We start from the raw sequence: 15,369 nt of genomic DNA, 5'->3' as shown, positions 1-15,369 counted from the left end.
GTGAAAAATTTAAAGGGGTCTGAATACTTTCCGTACCCACTGTACATACATACATACATACATACATACATACATACATACATAACAGAAGCTTTGGGTCCTGCTGACTCAGTCTAGGTTTTCCTCTACCTCTTTTTCAAATAACAAGCAAAGTCTGACAACCAAATAACAACAAATTTAGCTAATGGTGTGCCAGACTAAGAATTTCCAGTCAGTGTTTCCCACACATAGACTAATTTGTGGCGGTGCCCCAGACAATCAACACCGGCCGCCATATATTGCGTTTCTATATATATATACATATATATATATATATATTTTTTTTTTAAACCCTATTTAAACCACACATTCATTGAGCTTCATTTCTTTCACTGCTCTCCTTCGTCTTTCTGTCACTCTACACACACACACACACATACACAGCCCCTCCCCTCCGTGCACACAGCTTCTGTCTCTTTTAACTTCACAGATAGGCTACCTAAGTAATAATTATAAGGTAAAATAAATTCCTCTATTGAATTTGTGATTATTTAGCTAAAGAGTTCTATTTCTTTCCATCTACTTTGCTGACACAACCACTAACCTGTATCCAAATGTTTGCGTAATGATGTCACAAATATGCAAGTGAGCCTATTTGTGACTTCACAAATTGGTTTCTAATCTGTGTGAAACACTGTTAAATAGTCAAACCAGATTTGTCAAGTCTTGCCTATCATCGACTGATCGCCCAATTGGTGGGTGCACACGGCAGTGCTCCTGTATCGCGCAGTGGCACGCAACTCGCAACTCGCATCTTACTTTGGTTAATCTTTTACTATTTCAAAGTGCACCCCAGATATTTTCAGTTAAATGTTTAAATCCCCGCTGCCAAGTTTCGCCTCCATGGGTCAGAGATCATAGAGAGTGAAATTAAATCAATCATGGGACTGTTGGATTTATTCACACACAAAGATTTATTAAAAGTTTCTTTCTTTGCATAATTTCATTTATAGCATTACGTGTTGATGTATATTATATGTTGACAGATGTTGATATTTATATCATAAATCCCCTTCATCTCTTCAGTTGTGAAATTATTATAGGTAATGTTCCTGATAAATAAAAAATAAATAAATAATATGCTGTATATTAATTTATTGGGTAATTATATGTAAAAGCCGACATTGAGCACCCCCAAACCTTCTGCAACGATTTAACTGTGAGATAAATTTAGCTACAACTGCCATAACAATTATGTTCACAATGTAAAGTAGCTAAAAAACAACAACATGAATTTCATCTGCTAAAAAATCGATGCGTTTGAGTCATATATTGTGTCTGAAGCCGCACTGTGGGAATAAGCAAAAGTAGTGATATGGGTCAGATATGCGCCTTGTAGACTGTCCCACCTTCAAAACAATTTGAAAATGATTTATGGTCATATAGCACAAACTGTTGGAGGAAAATTGTCCAGCATTTCATCATCTCCGAGCCTCTTAGATCTTCTAGATGAAGACCCAGTCAAGAGAAGATGTGTGATTTCATGTATTGATCTCAAATTAAGTCCCACTTTCTTCGCATTCCTTTGCTTGATAGATGGGCCGCATTCAGTCAAGGTCATAGCTGTTTGTTTATTCAACTTTCTTTTATCTCCTTCAACTGTGTGTGTGTGTGTGTGTGTGTGTGTGTGTGTGTGAGAGATCTAACTAACTTTCTGTAATGGCAAACATCAATTCACAGGCAGAAGTCAACCTAATAAACTGGTTATAGAACCACAATTATTAATAATATTGTTGTTCCTGAAGATATATTAGCTCCCCTTAGTATGGGCTGTTATAATAATTGGACATAATAAATTGCATGATCTGAACCAAATTATTCAGATTTGATGAATAAAATAGTTTTTTTTTTAAATGCTCTTCCCTATTTCATTCTTCTTTTAAGATGGGGGATGACACGCAGCAAAGGGCTGCAGATCAGATTTGAACCCGGGCCGCTGCAGGACTCAGCCAACACTTTTGCGAGATCTTGGCCTTGTTTTGCGAGATCTCGAGTTTTATTTGCGAGATCTTGACTTTGATATTGAAAAAACTAAAATTAAAATTTGTGTTGTCCTCTGGTTAAATTGACCCATTTTCCTATATCAATGTTCTTTTTAACCACCCAATTCTAATAACCCAAAATAACATTCTACTTCTTTCAATAAATGTGATGCGTCTTATTCCATGTTATAGCATTTGAAAATAAATTGAAAAAAAGTGGTTTTGAAATAGTATTGAGTAAAAGTTGACATATTCCAGTCTGTGATTATCCATCAACATACACTACTTTCATTTTAGTTTTAATGATTCCTAATTTCAGCTTTTCTAACTCAAACATTAGAAATAATTTCCTATAAATGAAGTTTATTGACCATAAATTCCCCAAAAAAAACTGAAAAATTAAAGTTAATGAGTTAGTGTTATGTAGTGCTGAAAACATCAAAAAAGGGGCAAATATTGAAAAATAGCATCAAAAGTCTTAAAAAAGGGAAAGAAAAACTTAAACATTGATTAAACGACTCAACAATGGTGTAGATTTTCAATTATGACCGGAGGACAACACAAGGATTAAAATGGTAAAACACGTACTGGAACTTTTGCATGATCTTGACTTTGATTTGCGAGATCTTGGCATTGTTTTGCAAGATATCGAGTTTTATTTGCAAGTTCTTGCAAATCCAACAAACATAGCTCCATGTCACCTTTGGGGCTCCGTATAATTACACTTCTTTGTACCCTTAATCTTCTTCTGCCATAGACAAACTAGGCCAGTGACTACCTACTCATGCAGAGAAAAGCATCTCACCATATTGTATACATGTGCTTACCTTAGATCTTGAACATTACTGTATGTTGACTGCTTTCTTCTTTATGACATACTAGAAGGCCTCCTATGAGGTCTTTTTTCCACATAAAACTGATTGTTTTTTATTGTTTCGGTTCATAAATATTTATTTTAGACGATCGAAGATTGGGTTGAGTCAAAGCTACTTTGCATACAAAATATCCGCATAATGTAGCTCTTCAGCTTTAATTTGGAGCTACTGTACAGTTGTAGCTCTGTCACCTTCCTGATCAGATTTGGGCATGTCTTCTCTTCCAGGATCAATCATGTCACTCTCACTTCTGATAGTGGTATCAATCTTCTCATTTAACTCTCTGCAAGAAAGCAAATGAGCGTATTTCCCCAAATGTTGAACTATTTCTTTAAAAAGTAGACAAAGATCCAGTAAAGTTACTTGAAATAAATATCTTTAAATCTGGAATTTGGATTGTTGGTGTTTAGTTTTTTTGTTTTTTTAAAGCTGACAGGCCTCATGCAGTCATCCTCAACTGCTAATTGAAAGCTTACTCATAAATCACAGAGCACCCATGAATAAATTCTGTAAAAACAATGGCCATCATCTGGAAATCTTGCACACAGCTTTAACAAAATGCACTGCTACCCCCGCCCCATGTACTCTATGCAGAAATGATGAATTTATGGTCTTCCTGCTTGTATGCAAGAGCTTTGAAGGCTATGCTACAATGAAGTAGAATGCATAATGCATGAACGCTCTTTTGGACGCTATGCAGTGCCAAACGTAGTCACATTTTCTCTTCCCTAGTTGTGCCTTTTCTATCTCATCCTTTCCTTCCTCTCTCCCTTACTGTACTTCCTTCCTTATTTGAGCGAGTTTGTTAAAGCCCGGTCCATTGTGTCTCATTTTAATTAACTATTTATATTGTGCTTTACTAGGCCACCATCGAAATGTGTCCTCGGGGAGGAGGAAAGTGATAAAGGGAAAGTACAATTTTAGAGAGAAAGACAAGTTGTAGCCAGGAAATGCCCTGTCAAGATGAGACTAGCTTTTTCTCTATGTCTTGTGAAACAATGTGCTCTGGCTGTGTGTGTGTCTTCGTGTGTCTGTGTGTGTGTCTGTGTGTGTGTGTCTCTTTGTTTTTGTACACAGTTTCAGAAGAAAGAACAAAGACAGACACACAGAGAGTGTCTGTAGATGTTTTCACACTTTTAGGCTTTATTGTCAGCTGTATTTTTTTGGTCTCTTTGTGCTCCTTTTACACATAGTTATGAATTTAAGGATGAACATCTGCTTACCTGAGCACCACCTTATCGATTTTTGTTTACACATACTCTATGTGTGCTACCTCATGGATCACACAGTATGTTCCCAAACGTATGCTGAATTCCAGCATCAAGAAGGCAGATGAACTCAGAAGCTCTGTGCTTCGTCAGCGTGCCATTTAGAGCCCCGCAGCACAGCAGTGCGCAGCATGCAAATGGAGTTCAGGATGTGTGTTAATTATCCACGCTTGCATCAGGACACTGCGCCCTGTCTTCCAAACGTCTTACGCCGCTGGCCCTGCTGATTCAAGGCGACAAGTAAACATATTAGACTTGTGCTGGCTAATTTCTAGTGAGGGCTTGAATATTCAACGCTTTAACATGCCACTAATTTGTATCTTGTTTGTGTGATTGTGTGCATTTTCCCCAACAGAATATCTCCCGCATCAACGACATCGTGAAACAGGTGCTGCTGATATTCCCACATTTCTGTCTCGGCAGAGGGCTAATTGACATGGCCAAGAACCAGGCAACAGCCACCCTGTTCAGCAGTTTTGGTAAGTGGCCACCACAACTCGGACAGCATATCTAATCTTTGAGGAAGGTAATAATTACGTAGGTCGTCTGTGATCTTGTTTGTTTTTTTTACCGCAAATGACCTACCATATTTTGACAGACACAGAGGTTGTGATAAGATTAGTCCCTTGCGAATTGGCATTTCTGTGAGTTGTTTTTTTTTTGGCTGCAATTGCAATTAAAAATGAAAGTTTTGACAGAGCCTTGACATCACATGTGCGGGATAATGTCAAGTAAAATACAGACAAACAAACACACATTAGAGGGGGGGGGGGGGGTTTAATCTCTTCTAAGTCACATGAAGTCCAATAGTATAAGTAGTCCTGGGCAAATAGGGCTTTAGTCATATAACATTTCTAAGATAAAATTATCCTCCGACAAAAGTAAAATAAGAAAGAAAACGGGTCAAGTTGGTGAGATAATGTTTTGTAACACAGTACAATTTTATCGTTTTTTGAACAAAGTGACTACATTTTTATATGATCATGTATCAGACCCTTAAATAACATTCAGATGGGGAGAAGAGGGGAACAGGGCTGTGGAGGTGGAGCCGGGTTGAGGAGGCCATCAAGAGACAAAGAGGTACATGGATGAGAGGTGTTATCTCTAGAGAGATGGAGCAGGAAATAGTGGCTTGAGGAATCATTTGCCAAGGTGGCAGAGAGCAGGAAGAGAAAAGCAATCAGAACATAAAAGGGATAGTGTGGAGAGGGGCTATTTACCAGAGAACGAGACTGAAAGCGCTTTCGTTTTTCTTGTCTACTTACTCTGCCCCCTCGGGCTCAAGAGTTTTAGAGTCTAAGAGAGGGAGGAAAGAGAGAGTAGAAAGAATAGAGTGGGGGGGCTATCACCGGTTTACTTAAAGTGTTCATTAGCCAAAAAAGGCTACATTAAAAGACATGAAAAGTACTGGATAGCACTGATTTTCTCACATTACATTCATTTATTTTTTAAGGCTAAGTGGGATTTTAAACTGCTGCCTTTCACCAATGAATATGTCTCCAACACACTTCAAAGAGCTGTCAAATTCCAGCTGTCCTCACAAAGACACATTTGGCTGTCCATTAAAGAATGCATACATTTGGTATTTCTATTTTTGTATGACGTTATTGCTAAATCGTAGGCTGAGCTTGTAGATAAGGGCTGGATATTAACATGAAATAACAGTAATACCTTTTTAATTTAATTTAATTACCGTTTTCTGTGTTTACTGGCTTTGTTTATTATCATATTTCATGAGGTTTTTCACTCAATATTTCTTTTTTTCCCCTTCATCAGGGGAAGACCGTTTCAAAGACCCGCTCAGCTGGGACATGGTGGGAAAGAACCTCTGCGCCATGTCCATCCAGGGAGCTGTCATGTTTGCCATCACAATCCTCATCCAGTACAAATTTTTCTGCAAGCCAAGGTAAAAGTGGCTATTTCAGAGTGAGTTAAAGTGTAACTCAAAATTGTCCAAAAAAGCTTCCTCACTCGTTTCTATGTATTTCCATCTAGTATTTATTTCAGTCAGATAAACCATTGATTCTCTGTCATTTAAATTAGTAATGTACTGGCGTGTTAATGTTATATAAAACATCTGTGGCACTGTGAGTCTGTTTTTTGTGTTTACTTACTCCAAAAGCAAGGTTGCCATGGAAACTAATGCCTGTGGCTTGTACTATTTATGAAAATTGCTGAGATTGTTTCCCTGAGCTTAAACTTTAACCGAGATAATTTGTTACGCGGGGTCATGTTAATTTTATTGAAGAGTGTTGTGCCAACTGTGGTTTGACTTCTGTTTGCCAGGCTTATTTCAGGGAAGCCATTATCTGCAGAGGAAGAGGATATCGATGTTGCTCGGGAACGAGGACGGGTTTATGAAGGCAAGGCCCAGAGCGACCTTCTGAGGATCTATGATCTCACTAAGGTATTGTGCAGTGCTTCGTTTGGCTCTTGTTGAAGTATCTCTCTGATAGTAGTTAATTTCCACTTTGTCGTTCAGTCATTTCTTTTTTTTCTTATTATTTTTTTGATTGATTGATTTGTTGATTAATTGCTTTAGTCGTTGCTATAGGCTTTTTGAAAATGTGAGATTGTTTTTTATTGTGTAAAACGTCCAACGTGTAGACTCAGAAAGCTTCTTTCCTCAGGCCAGCAGGATGGTGGACTCTGTCCTTTAACCTCTTTCTATCCATGGCCTTGACTTGCACTTTGTCAATCCTTTGCTCTGCCTTGCACATTGTCATATTTGCACTCAAGTGTGTACAAAGTGTTGTGATATATGTTCATTTTGCTTTTCTTATACCAGAAACTTCCACTGCACTTATGCACACTTTTTTGTCTATCTCTGTTCTATCCTTTATTTATTTATTTATATTCTTAATTTTACTTGTATTCTAATTATTAGTCTGTATCACTTTGCTAGCCATTCTTTGCTCAGTGTGCCACTTTGCATTTCACTGCACATATTTTATGAGCAGGACAAGTAACTTTGAAGAAAAAAAAGACAAAGTGTTTCTTTCTCCCCTGGTCAGGCTTAATCTTAATATTTTCTATTTAGAACTTAGATACTTTATAAATGGCAGTAATCAACTTTATCTGTGGATGTGTGTGAGTGGGTGGGAAGAGTTTTGGAAATTTTTTTCCTTCCACTTGCACCCGCATTATTCAGTTTGCAAGGCAAATTAGAAAGAGCAAGCAGTTGTGAACATTCACAAATATCATAAGTGGGCATGAGAACTAAACAATTGCATTTTAGGGGGCGTAAAGTTCTGTGCTCCTATACAGCTCTGGCCCTTCACCCCATGCAGTAGGTGAACTTGAGTGTGCTGTGACAGTGCGTGCCTCAACACCGCCGAGATTACCAGTTCATCCATCGGCAGATGTTCCCTCCCTGCAGGCGGCGTGGCAGCAGGAAGTGTCACCACAGCAGCCTGCATTGCAGCTCCAGTGCCGACAGCTGGACGATCTAACAGCCTATTGCTTCTTACCACCCTTCTTCACTCCTTTCCTCCCTTGGTCTTTGCAGTCTCACTATACTTAATCTTTCACTCATTGCTCACGGAAACAGACGGGCGCCACACTCCATAGGGTAGTTACTGAACAAGCACCGGGTAAAACAGTTGGATGGTTAATGTCTTACAAATCATCTCACAAGGTGAAAGGTGTGGAGAGGAATTTTCTTGTTTCAGCTAAAACTTGTCTAACTGTAATTTTTTTGTGAAAACACTTACTCTCTACTGTAAATACAGCTTTAAAACAGTGCCAACATTTTAAGATATTAGATTAGATTTAAGCTTGTCTGCTGTTGACAAGGAGCTATTGTCCATACACACCTTGATGGCTGACAATATTTCTCTAAGATGAGGCACTGGCCCATCACCACACAAAAACAGCAGTGCAGTGGCAGAAGGCATCAGGATTCTTCCTGCAGTGCCCTCATTGAATCCCACCACAGCTGTGCCCCATCCATTTGGGGTGTAGATAACAAATTGATCAATGAGCGCGTGGCTTCGGTGGCCATGCGCCACAAGCTGAGCCCTGTCATAAATCTATGAAGGCCTCTGAAGCGATCGACAGGCCATCAATCATATGTCGGATTCCTGCTCCTCCTCCTTTCCTTTTCCTGCTGCTGTAAACAGGGGTATTTTGCCATGTGCCCCACCTGCTAGCCCCCACTTAGCTGCTGCATTAGTGTCAGCACTGTAATCGATGGAGACCGTAATCGAAGTGTGTCCGTCTGTGAGTATTTTCCAGGCCCAGTGCTGTCAGTTTAACCTTCCAGTCACTTACTAAGTTGACAGAGAAAGTTTTAAAGAACCTTGTGACAGCTGTTTGAATTTAGGAGAGTAATAAGTGATGAGTGGCACCTTGGCATACTACGAGTATGTTCATGTGTTAAGTACTCTGTACTCTGATATGTCCTCTGGGGATATGAGTACGTAAAATAGGACTTGTTTGACAATAGCTGTGCGTTGGACGGTTACAGAAAGGCTGCAATTGTGGGCCAAAATATTTATATAAAACGTACTGCACGTTAAAAATTAACTTTAAAAATGTTTACAGTCTTGCTTTTGAGTGGTTTCTGACCTTGGCTTTTTTCTTCTTTTCTATGTAGTTCATTTTCCAGAAAATATATTTTTTTAGCAATCATTTTTAACCAACCAAAAAAAACGTTTGGATCATGACGTGTTGTGATGACAAAGGGGTTCTTGAGATAATCTGATAGGGCTGTGGGGCTACATCAGGCCAAAAAGGTCAGGAACAGATGCTTTTAGGTACCTTATGATAGCACCTCATTCTGCTGTGAGCCTTTTGTAGAATGAATGGACCAGTCTTCTTAAATAAAGCAGTGTCAGTGTCATGGTTACCTGAGCTGAAGATTGTGATTTTCTAACCTAAATCTGTATTTTAGGTTTGTACCACTGCCTCCATCACATTCGCTCAAATGTCTCATCTGATTAGATATCTGCCTGCTAATCATGACAGCTGCTGTGGTGCTCGAGTCGGGGTGGATTTATCCTTTAATTGCCTTCCTCTATACATGTATCTGTTGCTTTGATGTAACTTTAGCACCGCCAACTATCACTAAAAAGTAGTATGTGTAATCCAGGTTAATAAGCCCGGAGTGCAGCTGCCAGATTCCGCTGAAAGAATGATGGATCTACGCAACTCTGTATTAATCCAGTGCTTTTGATGTGCCAACTGTGTCATGAATGAAACTCCATTGTTTGTTAGGCTTGAAGTGGCAGTTCTAAATTTACATTTGCCTGGTAGCATTCCAACTGCGGCTGGGACAGCTGAGTCCTTTTTATGTTGGATATTTGGTTTAGGGATTCCATACAGGAAATGTATCCTTCACACTGAGAAACGAATGCTTTCACTTTTCTGTTTTAAGGAACATTCAGTGTTGAAGTCTCTGACACTTATATACTGTACTGGCATTTAAACACGTAGCACTCATCGGAAACTTTTAAATTCCAGAAAAAAAAACAGCCAACTGTAGTCCCTCTTTTATAACTCAAATGGGCACAGTGCTGTCCTTGATTTAGAATTTTAAATGTCTTAACTGTCACACTCAGCAACAACAACAAAGGCCTTGCCTCGTCTTTTGGTGCTCGAGCAAGACAGCGCTGCTTTCAAACCACTTTGAAAACATATCAAACCCTAACGTAGTCTTAGATGTGGAAAAACACCTCGTGCACTAAATATCTCATTTTGTTGAATTTTCCCCCGCAGTATTTTTTTATTCATTTTTTAAGTTGTAAAGAATTGTCTTCACTTTATGTGGGAGCTTCTTTATCTCATCTGGTGAGATTTTCAGATGATGCAGACTTGGATGCAACATGTGCATTGATGAGACTGGTCAGTGGGGGAGGATGCGGGTACAGCATAGAAAGTTTTCAAGGGAGATGTGGAAATACCACCTTCTCATTTCTCACTGTCGCTACATGATCTCAGTGAGATATCGACTCACAATCAGAATGTGAGAGGTTTCAAATCTTCTTTGTCCTGAGAGATGGGATTCTGCATCTCATGTGGTGTAGTTTTCTTTTATTATCAATGGTAGGAGTTTTAGGGATGGCAACGTTAGCTCGTCCAAAGGTCTGTCAGTCAATATTTTTTATAAATAATGGGTGGAATGTGAAAGTGGTTGCTTGAGAGTTTTCACAAAACTGCAGTTCCCCTCTGAGTGTTTTAGCTTCTTTAAGCTCATTGTTTTGGGTTTTACTGCCCGTGAGTCTGTTTCACCGCTCTTATTGGTGTCATTTCCAGCAGCAGCAGGCAGCTGTTTAAGGTGAATTAGCATCACATTCTTACACTCCAGGCTCTGGTTATAGATTTCTCTGTATAGTGAATCCACTAAATGCATTGGCTGTAAAGCTGGTGTCCATACATAGAATATTGGGTGACGTGTGCGTGTGTTGAAGGTTATAGAAGGTACTGAAGTGGCACTCAAAGTCAAGACAGATTTCCTCATGAATATTGTCATTGCAGTCACAAATACTAATGTCCTCATCTTCTCTCCCCTGTGCAAAGTCTCTAACTTTTTTTTTTTTTTTTACTACCTTTTACCATCTGGCTTGCTCTAAATGTTGCAAATGAGCCCTTCTTGATAATTTCTTTTCCTTCACTATTCAGTCTCTCTCCCTCCTTTTTCCACCTGCTTCTTCCATCTCTACTCTTCCCTGCTGCTCTGGCCTATCGCTCCATATTTTGTCATGCTATCCTCAGTGTTATCTTCCTCACTGTCTGCTCCCCACCCTTCTCTGCCTCCAGCCCCCAGCCTCCTTACCATCTCCTTACCGTCTTTCTTCTTCCTCTCTTTCTCTTGCTGGCTGGTTGATTCATTTTACTGTCTGCTCCCTGCAGGTCTACTCTGGGAAGAGCACCCCTGCCGTGGACAGGCTGTGTGTGGGAGTACCTGCCGCAGAGGTGAGCCCAATGCCGCTGAATCACACAAGCACCTCTACAATCCTATAGTGTGTTTGCTTTTGTCCATGTTAGACGACTTTCTGACATGCACACATTTCATTACTTACTTTTAATTCACCAGCAACACCCTTGTGTGAAAAAAAAGATTTAATTCACTGTTGCCTGTGAACCACAACAATAGATATGACTAAATTATGGAATAATAATGATAATATTTACAAAATGTTGACACATGAGATCAGGGGGCAATGAACAGAAATTCTCTTTCTGCTCAAGTGGGCTTTGATTTTGAGTTTCCAGTTATTTCTTGAAGATTTGAATTGGTGTTTGGCTTCCAAACACGGCTCACAGAAAGCGTTGGGAGGAACACTAATCTCCTTATCGGGCTTGTTTTCTGCCATTATGCTACTGCCAAGCATGTGTGTGCTAAAAACACACAAGCAGGCAAGAAGAAGAGCATTGCAAGAGCAACGGGGTCTGTGGGACCCGGTGGTGTTTAGTTCAGTGCATTGCCAAACTACCCGTTTTAAACTACATCAACCAAATACAACAAAGTAAACTTTTATAGAGTCTTTGACTCAGGAACCTTTGTGTAAAATGTATTACTCATTATAACATGTTAGACACAACCAAACACACACACACGGTCACACACACTGTAGCGCTTGAAGCTTGATTTAAACATAATCTCAAATGCTGACAGGCATTCGTGCTCGATGGGCTTTCTGGTGGTATCCATCCTCCCTGCCACTGTTTACTCAAAGCCCAATGTAAATGCCAGTGGAATATTATGACTCACAGGGCTCGACTGATCACACACTGCATTTCTATGCATTATTTACATCAAGCTTAGCACTCTTCTATGCATTCACAAGCACAGGTCACAAACAAGCAGGGATCAATGAATGACTGAAATCAAATATTTATGCCACAGCCAGGGCATCTAAGGCGGGTCACGTGACCGCAGGGGTCTGCAGAGACGACTTCCTGCCGCATTACCTCCAGAGGGAAGTAAGATCTGCAGCATCAGGGAGATTAGACAAAGAAAGAGAGGATAGTGTTTGTTGTAAAAATGTACAGAGGCAGGACGAAATGCAGTTGGGAATGGTCAGGTTTTTACAGTATTTGTTTCTGTGTGCCTGGCGTGTTGATTTAGAGTCTGTTGTTTTGTTTGTGACAGAAATACATCAATTTGTTATTTTGCTAAACACTGAACTGAACCAGTCATGCATTCTCTATAAATTGTAGTTTCAATAATACTGTATGTTGTGAACAAATATTTACAGAGTATATAGATAAACTTCATTAAAGGGGTTAATGGGAAATGTTTATTCAAAAGACAACTCATCTACATACAGAATATTTGAAATGCCACGCATCACCACTGTCTGCTGTGTGTTTTCCAATGAGGCTTGTTTCTACAAAACCCAGTTTACCTAATGGAGCCTCCCCATTGTCTCCCTCAGTGTTTCGGCTTGCTTGGAATCAACGGGGCTGGAAAAACCACCACGTTCAAGATGCTGACAGGAGACATCCCAGTCTCCGGTGGAGAGGCCTTCCTAAACGGATACAGGTGAGCCTCTAACTCCCACTAGTGCACCAAGTAAGTCATCATAATTAGCCACCCAAGATGGCTGCTCATATGGGGATTGAGCTGAAGTTTTTTTTGTTTTTTTCATAGCTCACACCTTTTCTCTGCTTTTCTTGTTCTGTTTAACTCAGCTTTCTATTTCTCTCTCACGCTTTGTTTTTTTCTTGGCTAGGTAGTTTTGATGTCTCTTATACATTCTGCCATCTCTTCCTTTTCAACTTTGGTTCTATCATGTCTCCTTACTGCGATATTCTCAGTAATGCTGAAAACTCTGCTCTCGCTTTCTTCCTGCCTCTTGCACATCTTGCACATATTTCATTCCTTTTCACATCCTCGCCCTGTACCTAGCTGTTTTTTGTCTCTGCCTTAAAGAATCAGTCATAAGAAATCTTTTCACATGCCAAAAAAGAAATACCTTGACACTAGCAATATGAGACCCCGGCACTTGGGCATAGGTAGGCTTGCTCTTCCTTATTTTTAGGAACAAACAACTCTGTTTGTTTGCCTTGGCATGCATCTCGGAGGAACCACATTCGAGGATGGTTGTGTGTAAGCCACGGTTGGTTTCATGTCACAACGGTTGCTATAGTGGTTCATTTCTATATCAAGTAATTGACTTTGTGTTCAACAGAGAAAGAGAGCTGAATAGACCAATGCCTAACACAGCAGTGTTAATGTTGATTAATGTGGTTAACGGAGATCAAAGAACAATCCCAGAGACCTTTAGGGGAAATAAAAACGATGTAGAAGAGAGAAAAACAGATGTGTGTACACCCACTCCTCTGTTTTCAGCTCATTACGCTTTCTGTGCATTGGCAAGAAAAATGATCGGAAGAAGAGAGGAAGCAGTATCTCTTCAATGAAAGTTCTTGCATACATACATAAGTACAAGAAACAAAGGAGCTGTCCCCTTGCCCACCATCTTGGGCTAATCTAAAAAGGTGGAGCTACTTAAAAAATCTTTGGTGATACAGGGACAGCCTGAACAAGCTAAAGTCTGTACCACCTTTTGTGTTATTCATTATTGATCAAAGCTAAAATAAAACATAATATTAGATCAGTAATTTTTTCAGTTCATTATGGCCTTGTTGAGATCCAGCAGCCTTTTGACACACCAAATGACTCCTGGAAAATAATTGTGGGAAAAAGGGGGTGTAATATATATATATATATATATATATTTTTTTAAACAAGGATGCTTTAAAAATATGAAAGAAAATCCACTGTAACATTTGTCACCTGCAGGGGTTGAAGGTATTCATTTTGTTGAGTGCAAAAAGGGCACGTCTGCTTCCAGAACTACTGCTGCCATGGGTTTACTTACCTTTAGTGGGTACATGATGGTATGCGTAGAACTGCAAAACGTTTTTGTTAAAGTGCTCATATTATGAAAAAATTCCCTTACTTTGGGATTTGGGGTGTTATTTTGTCTCTGGTGCTTCCAAATGCATTCAAACTTGGAAAAATAACTATCCCTGCTGTTTTGAGTAAGATACTGTTTCTGAATGTCCTCTGCCTTCAGTCTCTGGGTGAGCTGTTCAGAATCTGCACGGCTTTCTACGTCACTAGCCGAGCTAGCGCTAGCATGTTAGTTCGTTGGCAAAACACTGCTACTTTACAAACTAGTTTGACATAATCTCCAAAAGAACTACTTCCATGTCCCTGTACTGCAGGTATTCCACAAATGGCCCTCGTCTAGTAGAAGTCTCCTAGCTAATCCTGCCTTGGACTGACAAGAATTGGAGAAAGAGTTATCTAGCTGATGTGATCTTACATAGCTACTGCGCATGTGCGACTCCCAACTAAAATAGTGTTAAAGTGAGATGTCTCACTATGTAGCTAAAACGGAGACCTAAACCCACAGGGTGAACACGGTTTCTGCAGCAATGTGCAGTACAAAGTACAAAAATGTTTTTTTTTTTAAATGAAACCATGTAAACCTATTCTTGTACAACTTCAAAATACAATTATGAACCTGAAAATGAGCATAATATGGGCGCTTTAAGTTTGTTTGCGTTTTTGTTTTTGACACTCAAGACCATGAGTATAGAATGTCAGATGAACCACTCTGCTGGTCTGTATATGTTTGGGAGAGTTTCAAAGAGACCCACAGATCATGACATTGGGTAAAATGTAATGAATCCTTCCAAACAAATCGGTTTCAATCTCATTTCTCTTCAAAATACAATAGGTAACATAAATGGTGTGTGTGCTTCTTGGCCTTCTACCTGGTCTTGCTAAGGCACTACCTTTGGAGCTGTGATCTCAATAATTAATGACATCCATTGTCTAATCTGTAATATGTTCTCTTTCCCAGCATAAGAACAGAAATGAGGGACGTGCACCAGAACCTGGGTTATTGTCCTCAATTTGATGCTATTAATGAGCTGCTGACTGGTCGAGAGCATCTGGAGTTTTACGCCAGGCTACGAGGTGTACCAGAAAAAGAGATCACCATGGTAACCATTATATCCTTCCATACATTTTTTGTCCTTGCACATTTTAAAACTGTGTTAACTTGTTTTACTCACGAGTGTTGTGAAGCACTATATCTTTAACATAAATAGTATAAATGTAGATTAGTTGTCCATCTCTCGTAATTGGGATATTTTAAAAAATTAAAAAATTGAATGTTGGACTACTCCAAGACATGTTTATTTGTTCTCAGAATGTTTTATTTGTATTTTTTACCATCAAAA

At 39.4% G+C, this 15,369-nt stretch overlaps 1 protein-coding gene across 7 annotated transcripts in view; it reads left to right on the top strand.

Moving 5' to 3' along the window:
- LOC117934569 (phospholipid-transporting ATPase ABCA1-like) overlaps positions 1–15,369 on the top strand; it is a 186,270-nt gene that overhangs the window by 148,895 nt on the left and 22,006 nt on the right. For all 7 annotated transcript variants that reach the window (XM_034856320.1, XM_034856319.1, XM_034856324.1 and 4 more), the window contains 6 exons: positions 4,520–4,643; positions 5,941–6,070; positions 6,451–6,571; positions 11,017–11,079; positions 12,546–12,652; positions 14,988–15,129. In XM_034856320.1, the coding sequence (XP_034712211.1) occupies positions 4,520–4,643; positions 5,941–6,070; positions 6,451–6,571; positions 11,017–11,079; positions 12,546–12,652; positions 14,988–15,129 (687 nt within the window). The remainder of the gene's footprint in view (positions 1–4,519; positions 4,644–5,940; positions 6,071–6,450; positions 6,572–11,016; positions 11,080–12,545; positions 12,653–14,987; positions 15,130–15,369) is intronic.

This window comes from Etheostoma cragini, chromosome 19, assembly GCF_013103735.1.
Source record: "Etheostoma cragini isolate CJK2018 chromosome 19, CSU_Ecrag_1.0, whole genome shotgun sequence".
Taxonomy (NCBI): Eukaryota; Metazoa; Chordata; class Actinopteri; order Perciformes; family Percidae; genus Etheostoma; species Etheostoma cragini.
The sequence above is the reverse complement of the archived record's forward strand: the minus strand, read 5'-3'. Positions and strand labels throughout refer to the sequence as shown.